The sequence below is a fragment of the Chelonia mydas genome, chromosome 4, assembly GCF_015237465.2.
Source record: "Chelonia mydas isolate rCheMyd1 chromosome 4, rCheMyd1.pri.v2, whole genome shotgun sequence".
Lineage (NCBI taxonomy): Eukaryota > Metazoa > Chordata > Testudines > Cheloniidae > Chelonia > Chelonia mydas.
In genome coordinates, this window is record NC_057852.1 from 113,091,234 (window position 1) to 113,099,802 (window position 8,569).

Sequence of the window (8,569 nt, forward strand, 5' to 3'; positions counted from 1 at the left end):
CAAACACCATTAGTTATGTTAACAGAAGCACTCTTCCATCCACATAGTTGCATGTACACTGGCAATTCACACCCTGACCAATGTAGCTATGCCAATATAATTTTTCCATGTAGACCAAGCACAAAGCAATGGCTTTCTTTGCAATTGAACTCTTAGTATTTTGTGCCATCCTCCACTCAGTCTGGAAATTGACATGCTTTTCACTTCTCACAGGAATGAAACTGGCAGGGAGAATGATGGGAGTGGTAAAGCATATTTACCAGTAACTGGAACAAAGATGATGTTGGGTTGCATGTATTAAGAGCTGAGATTTTAATACTTTAAAGTTTATCTGTTTAGCTACAACACTTAAAGTTGTGTGTGCATGGTGTGGGGACTTATCCCTTATAAATATTGTACCTCATGTCATCATAACGTAAGCTCTGGTATCATCTCTAGCCGCTGTAGATGTACTGAAGTTGACATTAGTTTAGTCCTCTCAGATTTTCATGGTATCTAGTGACCTTTTGCTTAATGAAGTCGGAGACTCTGAATCACAGTGTCTGGCTTTTTTCTGTCATGTGCTGTCATATTACTCAATGGTAGTCAAGTTAAGAAAATGCAATAGAGGAGCGAATATTAGTTCCTATCAGATATAACTACTATCTAAAAATTACATGTTCAACCACCATAAGATGTAAAGCCCTACCCCTTCTGGAGGAGAGCAGCTAGATATGTGCTGACAAATGATTCACATGCATAATGGCTGCATCCCATCTGTTTGTTACATCTTGGATTTCTGATAAGGAATTGGTTCTAGCAATGAGTGAGTTGTTGTCTTTTGGACTGGCACCCATGCAGTATGTGTCCCTGAGATGTTTAGTGGTCATAGAAGGATCTGTTCTTGCCAACATTAGGGTGCTGCAGTTAATAAGTTCATAGATCTAAAATCCCCTTTTATCCTTGTGTAATAATGTAGTATATAGGTATACTGGTAAACATGGCTCATCTAAAAGCTTTAATTCACCCTGAAAAAAGTGAATCATGAAGTGAAAAAAGGACATCATGGAGGTGACAAGAAAAATTTACGTGAGTCAGCAAATTTCTGCAAGGACTATGCTGTGGATGTTGAACTTGATGGCTACTATAGTGGTCATAATACCACACACCCTAGTGTATTCTTAAACTAGCTGCTTCCAAGATACTGTGTGTTGTGGCAGTGCAAAGAAAATTTTCAGTATGGAAAGGCCTGCCAAACTACTCCAATCCAAATTGTAGTAACCCTGTTCTTGGGATAAGGAGCCCAAATAAAGGGAATGGTACTTGGTCTCTCCAGAAGTCCAACTTTATATAAAGTCCTGCAGATGCGGTCATGTCCAAAATTGGAGTATTCCAAAAGGTAGTTCTAATTCAAGCAGACAATTACAGTCTATTATTACATCAGCAAACTTGGATGGACAGTCTCTCTTCTCAAGAATCAAGAAGACCTGAAGATTCCTAAAAGACTCTTATTTGTATCAGGCATGTAAGAACTAATTCCAGGCCCTTCTTCATAGCCCTCCTGATAGGGATTTCTCCCAAGTTTGGAGCCAAGAGAATCTGGGTGATCTAGCAGGCAAACAAGAGGCCTCTAACTCTGTTCCATGCCATTTTTCTTTTGTACTTTCTTTTGTACTTCGAGAACATGAGAAGAAAAGGAGACAGCACCACAATTGTCAACTGCTATTTCTCTTCTAAGAATTATAGGAAAAAATGAGGACACAGCACCAATCTGCAGTGCTAAAGCAAGAAGTTTTCATTCTAGTGACCCCTTGAGATTAGAGAGAAATCTTATTTCTTGATGCCAAAAGTTAAATGGTACCAAGAGTACTGCCCGAGAGACCAACCTCAATCTCTGTCAGTGCTGATCGGTGATCTGGTGCATTCTAGGGGCTGTTCTCAGTGCAGTGAAACAAAAGTTCATTTCTAGTCTTCCTTATATTAATGCTGAGCATAGGATTCCCATGGAACCACAGAATCAGATGTCAGGATCTTCTGAGTTAGTCAAGCCCTATCTTGGTTCCATTTTCAGTGACAACGTACTTTGACACCACCATCTTCATTGGGATTCTAGTAATCACTATCTTGGCTTCATTTCTGAGGACATCTAATTTTTACCTTTATGGGACTCAGCTGGTGCTCAGACCACACCTTTAACAGCGGTATTCTCTGGCCCTCAAGATCTTGTATGCAGAACAAAAGAACAGTCATACAATTGTTTGTCTGTGAATCCCCCAAGAGGAGTTATCTATACTGCCAACATCAACACACCCAAGACCAGATACTTGCTTGTAACTAAGATTCTTCAAGTGCTTGCTCGTGTCCATTCCACATTAGGTGTGTGCACACTGTGTCCACCATTGCCAGAGATTTTCCCTCAGTGGTATCCGTTGGGCCAGCTCTAGTGCCCTCTGCTCATGCGCTGGTATAAGGGGCACCGCCGGCCACTCATCTTCTTCTCAGTTTTCCTTCTTACCGCCCATGACATTGCTGGAACTATCTCTCTTGCTTCAGTAAGGCTTCTTCCCTGTGGATTTTGGTCTCTGATTCCTAGTTGTTGTTTTAAACATAGCTTTAGAGTATATAGAAATTGTAGTTTAGAGGTAGTATAAATAGCGTAGCTAGGGACTAACTATCATCGAGGGGCTCTGTTTGTCCTATTGGTTGGGTATGTCCTAGTCCCCAGGCTTCAAACCTTGTGCCTCCTGCAGCAAACCTATGCCCATGAGCGACCCACACTCAAGTTCTTTGAAGTGCTTGGGAGAAACTCACATGAGGGAAAAGTGCCAGATTTGTCAGGACTTTAGACCCCGCGCTAAAAAGGACAGAGAAATAAGACTCAAGGTTATCCTAATGGAAGCTACTCTCAGACCAGCATCAGAGCAAAGCTGCTCCGATTCTGCACAGAGTACTTTGGCTTCTGTGCGAAGCGCTCCTCTGGCACTGTGCTCTTCCCCACACCGTTCACCATCTCCCAGTGCAAAGGAAGAAGCACAAAAAGCAGCGCACTGACAGCGCGTGCTCGCCAGTGCAGAAAAAGGACAAGCATGGGGAAGGCAGCACAGTGCGACCCACACCATGGTCACCGAAGGAGAACTCTTCGTCTGAGTTGGAAGGGGAACCCCATGTACAGCCTAAGGGCTTGTCTACACTACCCGCCGGATCGGCAGGCAGTGATTGATCCAGCAGGGATTGATTTATCGCGTCTAGTATAGATGCAGTAAATCGACCGCTGAGCACTCTCCCAGACTCCGGTACTCCATCAGAACGAGCAGCACAAGCAGAGTCGACAGGAGAGCGTCAGCTGCTGACTTACCGCAGTGAAGACACCGCAATAAGTAGATCTAAATATATTGACTTCAGCTACTCTGTTCACGTAGGTGAAGTTGCGTATCTTAGATTGACCCCCACGGGTAGTGTAGACAAGCCCTAAGAGTCACCCCCCCATACCCTGTGCATAATTTAATATTAAAGATAAGCACAACAAGAATAAAGGACAAATCTCAATTCTGGATTTCTTAAGATGTGTTCTTCTTTACTCCCAAACTTGCAGATGTCATTTTGCATTGACAGTATTGATCCACTTCTGGTAAATGCCATATAGTTTAATTTCCTGTACTTATTACATATGCATGCTGAATCTGATTTGATTATTTTGCTGTATTCATTCATCATTTTTATAGAAAGTTTTCTGTTAACGTTTCAGAAAGCAGCCAAGCAAACCAACCACCCGTGCTGCTTCTAAAGGAAACAGCCCAAGTCCAGTTTCTCCTAAAAAACAGCAAAATTCAGCAGCAAAAAAGAGGTCGCCTAGTGAAGCAAAAGTTAGCAGGTCTCCTCCATTGGCACAGTAAGTATGAAAATGGAAGCATCTTTTACTGTTTGTTTTGGATGTCATTAAATGGATCCTTTTTTCTGCATCTATAATTTACTACAGCACTGAACTGCAAAGCAAAAAGAAAAGAGGTTTTTGCCTTTCTCTGATATCCCAAAACTGTTTCAAAGGACTCTTCCCCATTTTTTTTCCTGTGTATTCTTTTACATTTGAAATATCAGGTCTTTACTTCCCATTCTGTGCTGGAGGATCTTGGAAAGTACTTAGGAGAGCCTGAGCAACAATGTCACACAAGGCTATAATCTGAGCTGCAATTCTTTCTGGAATGGAGAAGATGCTGGGGCCAGGAGAACTGCAATTTAGGTTTCAGCAGCATGTGACGTAATCAGATTCTCCAAAGATATTCCCTCTTTCTGTTGGACGAATTTAGGAAGGGAGCCTTTGAGAGTCCTAATATTTCAAGTTTTAAAAAATAGCACTGGAAGGGGAGGGAAGGAAAGCATTTTTTCCCATTTTTAAGTTTGAGACTATCTCTGTGTATGATACGGGAACAATAAAGGGCACAAATAATTATTTACCTCTACAGAGACCCGCTACGGTATTGTTTACCTCTACAGTATTCCTCCATCCAGTGTGTGGTATTGGGAGCACGCACGCTGCTTAAATAACTTGCAGCAATAGTGGCAAGCACATATTGGATACTGACAGTTAGAGGCTGCATTTCAGTTTATATTAAGTACTTTGTGATGGCCAGTAGTTCAGGCTGTGGTCATGTGTGGTTAGGGTTAGGGCATGATTGGCCTACACATGCATGCACAAAGGGGAGTGGGTAAGGTGCCTTCCCATTATGCCCTTTCCTGCACAAGAGACACGAGTCAGTTGCTGTTCTTTTACTGTCTTGAGTGAAGGAACTTGAACCCTGCTTATGTCCTCCTGGGGCACAAGCCACGCCTGCCCCTTCCCCCTCCCTTCCCCCCCCAAACAATGGGGAAGAGGTGGTGGAATCATGTCCCTTTCTATCTTCTCTGCACCAGCCAATAGAACTGGCTGGCTATTGAGGGTGAGTATATGTAGCATCCTTCTAAGGTCTAGTGGAGTGGGGTATAGTCCCCCTACATGCTGTGCAACTGAGGGAGGTGGTGTACACTGGGGAATTGAGACAGTATCTCCTGGCATTTCCCCTTGGGATGGAGGAATGTGACTCTAAGTAAGTGTGCCTAAAACCCCTTTGAAAATATAAACTATTATAAAAATTCTAAGCATAATTAATAATTGTTACAACTTCTAGGTTAAAGATGCAGGCTAGCAAGCGTAAAAGGGAAGCCAGCCCACCAGCGGTACGCAGAAAAGGCCAGCCTAAAGTGGACGAAATGCCATTAAAGAAAACAAAGCGATAATTGTTACCATCTGATAATATTCATGGAAAAGTTGAAAGAAAAGAGAGTGGTCTCTGCTTCTGTGTTTTTGTTTTGTTGTGTAAAAGCAAAGGGATTTGCATGTGCTCGTTTCTGAGCTCTAAGTTAATAGATGCAGAACTTAAGTTACATTTTAAACAATTTTATAAACTATTGTTTATACAGAATATTATACAGATTAAAAAAATAAGTTTACTTTGTATCTGAAAGGAAAACAAAGTAATTACAGATTTTAACACTGACTCAGAAAGTTGGGATTTCCCAATGTGACATGCTCATGCAGATGCTTCCACTCCATCAGGCACTAAGGGCCTACTAATATTCTTTGTATATAAACTTGTAAAAATAGGTTGTATTTTACTCTGTGTATGAATCTAATCAATGATGAACACTTTATTTATTGTATGGAGGGGACTGGTCTGTAAACTTTAGTATATACCTTAGGTTTTATTAATGATATTTTAAATTCTATGCAGCCATCAGTAGGAGTCTTTTTTTTTCAGGGCTGTCTAAAACCCGAAGTTCTCTGAAATATGCTCAGACAATTGGTAAAGTATTCTCTCGCATGTATTAAAGTAGATTAGCATAGTAAAGGGGACTCTCTCTCCCTTTTCTGTTCACATTCATAACTATGTATAAAATAGGGAGTGTCATCTTTCCAGATTAACTTTCCATCTCTGAAGTTTTGTACAAACCTCAAAGTAGTCAATAGTACTAGCTTAGGTTTACTCAGACCATTTCAGCCAAAGCTACTCTGAAGTACAACAAACTGCTATGTTTTATTTCACAACTTAACTGTTCTTTCAGTGTTTGTCTTTCAATGAAGAGGGACCCATAGAAGTGATATTTAACTTCAAATAACTATGGAGCTTCAGCATTTTATGTTACATTTTATACACAGGTATTAAAAAAGTAGAACTTGATGATATTGCCAGAATCTTTTTTTAATGTATATTAATACTCCTGTAAGAGCAAATGTTCAAGTTAAGTTTTACAGTTAAGCTTTTCTTAAGATCAAATTTGTCTCTTGCAATGATATGATGAGTTGCCAAATAATCTGAGATTATTTTAAAATGTTTTGTTCATATTCTTGTTTTATAATTAAAATTAGCATTCTGTTTTGTTTTTTTACTCGTTATTGTAAGGCGCATATTTGTCAGATATTCTACTTGATTTCTTACTGAGATTTTATATATAAATTATAAAATGTTTCCCAAAACCTGAGTTGCAATATTTGTTATATCTTTAAGTTCCTTAATTGTGTCACTGTGTTTGTTTGTATTGTATTTTTACAATTGACTTGGATGGACTTACTCACATGAGTAATAGTTTGCATAATCAGTCCCTTTTTATAAAGCCTCTGTATCACGCCATCTAGGTATCATATATTTACTACAAAAATAATTTGGACAGCTCATTAAGGGAATCCATGTCCTGAAATTAAAGAACTCCTCCAGTGAACTGATTACGTTATTCAGACTTATCAAATATCCTTAAACTTTTTAAGGTCTGTCTTAGGCCCCAGTTCAGCAAAGCATCGAAGCACATGCTTAAGTTGTACTGAAGCCAATGAGACTTAAACACCTGCTGAAAGTTAAGCACATGCTTAAATGCTTTGCTGACTAGAGATTGACTGACTGCAGAATGAGGGCCATAGTGCCTTAAAGACTGATGCAGTGATGCTCTGGCACAGCAACAGAGGAAGCAAGTTCCAAAGGCAAGACTGCCCTCTGCCAGTTCTGGCAAGACAAATTCCTAGTGGGGCTGAAGGGAATTTGCTGTGGAAGATTGTAATACAAATAAAAAGCTTCTAAATTCATACTTAGAACCCCTAATTGCCCTCAGTTTAGAACATTCAGGCCTTGTCTTCATTGGCAATTTTAACAATCCCTACATTCCAAAGGGTTGTAAATAAAAAATCACTTGAAGCTGCCATTTCAACAATCCCATGTGAGCTGGTGGAGCAGCAGCTGGTGAAACCTGCTGTCTCTGCATAGCAGGAGCCAACATAGGAGGAAGCAGCATAGATAATGTAGGTGATGCACAAAGCATCTAGAACGAAGTTCGTTGCTAGCACTGCAGTGTTTGAAAAAGCAGTAGCTCCCCAGTTGCTGCTTTTCATGCCAGCAGCTTCTCCGGTAAGAACATATTTTCTTAGTGTGTGGGTTATTTTAAATAGCCTGTGACATCCACTCCCATATGAAGATGTACACTTAATCACATGTGGTGTGTGTTCAGAATTTTGTTTGACCAGTCTGAATGCCCCCATGCTCTCCTGACTTCCCTCAGAATTTCCCATAAATGTAATAATAAGCTAGACCAGAAGGCAAATGCCTCAAGCCTCTAAGCTGGTCATGACTGTATCAACAAGTGCCCACTTTGGTGTGGGTGTCCACATAAAGACTTGTACTTTTCAGACCATTAATACTTCAATAAGCTTTACACTCTTGCTACATTGATCTCCATCACTGAAGTCTGCATTAAGAAAAGACAACTTTACTCCCAAGCCATCTCATCTGTCCTTTGTTTCTGGAAGCAAACTGCTGGGCTCTCTACTTTCTCCAGACCACTTCATTAGTCACAGTCTTGAGTCCAGGACATATTGTATGGCCTGTTGTCTTCCTTCCAACACATGGCTTCGGCTGCATTGACTTCAGTGGAGTAATACCCATTTATACCAGCGGGAGTGAATTTGGCTAGTAGCTTTTAATTCTCTTCCTATCAGAGAGTATGTCTCCACTTTGGGTTTTTTCAATGCACATGTCTTGAAGTGAACATAAGAACGAACAGACTGGGTCAGACCAATGGTCCATCTATCCTATCTTTTGGCAGTGGCTGATGCCAGATGCTTCAGTGGGAGTGAACGGAGGAGGGCTATTTATTGATCCATCCTGTCATCCAATCCGAGCTTCTAGCAGTCAGAGGTTTAAGTATGGGGTTGCATCCCTGACATCTTGGCTAATAGCCATTGATGGAGCTCTCCTCCATGAACTTTGTCTAATTCTTTTTTGAACCAAGTTATACTCTTGGCCTTCACAACATCCCCTGGCAATGATTTCCATGGGTTGACTGTGTGTTGAGTAAAGAAGTACTTCCATATGTTTGTTTTAAACCTACTGCCTAGTAATTTCATTAGGTGAATCACCACCACCATCTAGTTCTTGTTTTACATGAAAGGGTAAATAACACTTACTTTCTTCACACCACTGATGATTTTATAGACTATCTTCTCTCTTAAATCCTCTTTTCCAAGCTGAACGTTCCCAGTCTTTTTAATCTCTCCTCATACGGAAGCTCTTCC

General features: G+C 40.6%; 1 protein-coding gene across 3 annotated transcripts in view; it reads left to right on the top strand.

Moving 5' to 3' along the window:
• Window positions 1-6,487, top strand: part of BOD1L1 (biorientation of chromosomes in cell division 1 like 1) — a 57,650-nt gene extending 51,163 nt beyond the window's left edge. For all 3 annotated transcript variants that reach the window (XM_037898048.2, XM_037898049.2, XM_037898050.2), the window contains 2 exons: window positions 3,725-3,868; window positions 5,142-6,487. In XM_037898048.2, the coding sequence (XP_037753976.1) occupies window positions 3,725-3,868; window positions 5,142-5,250 (253 nt within the window). In that variant the 3' untranslated portion in view covers window positions 5,251-6,487. The remainder of the gene's footprint in view (window positions 1-3,724; window positions 3,869-5,141) is intronic.
• The last annotated feature ends 2,082 nt before the right edge of the window (window positions 6,488-8,569 follow it).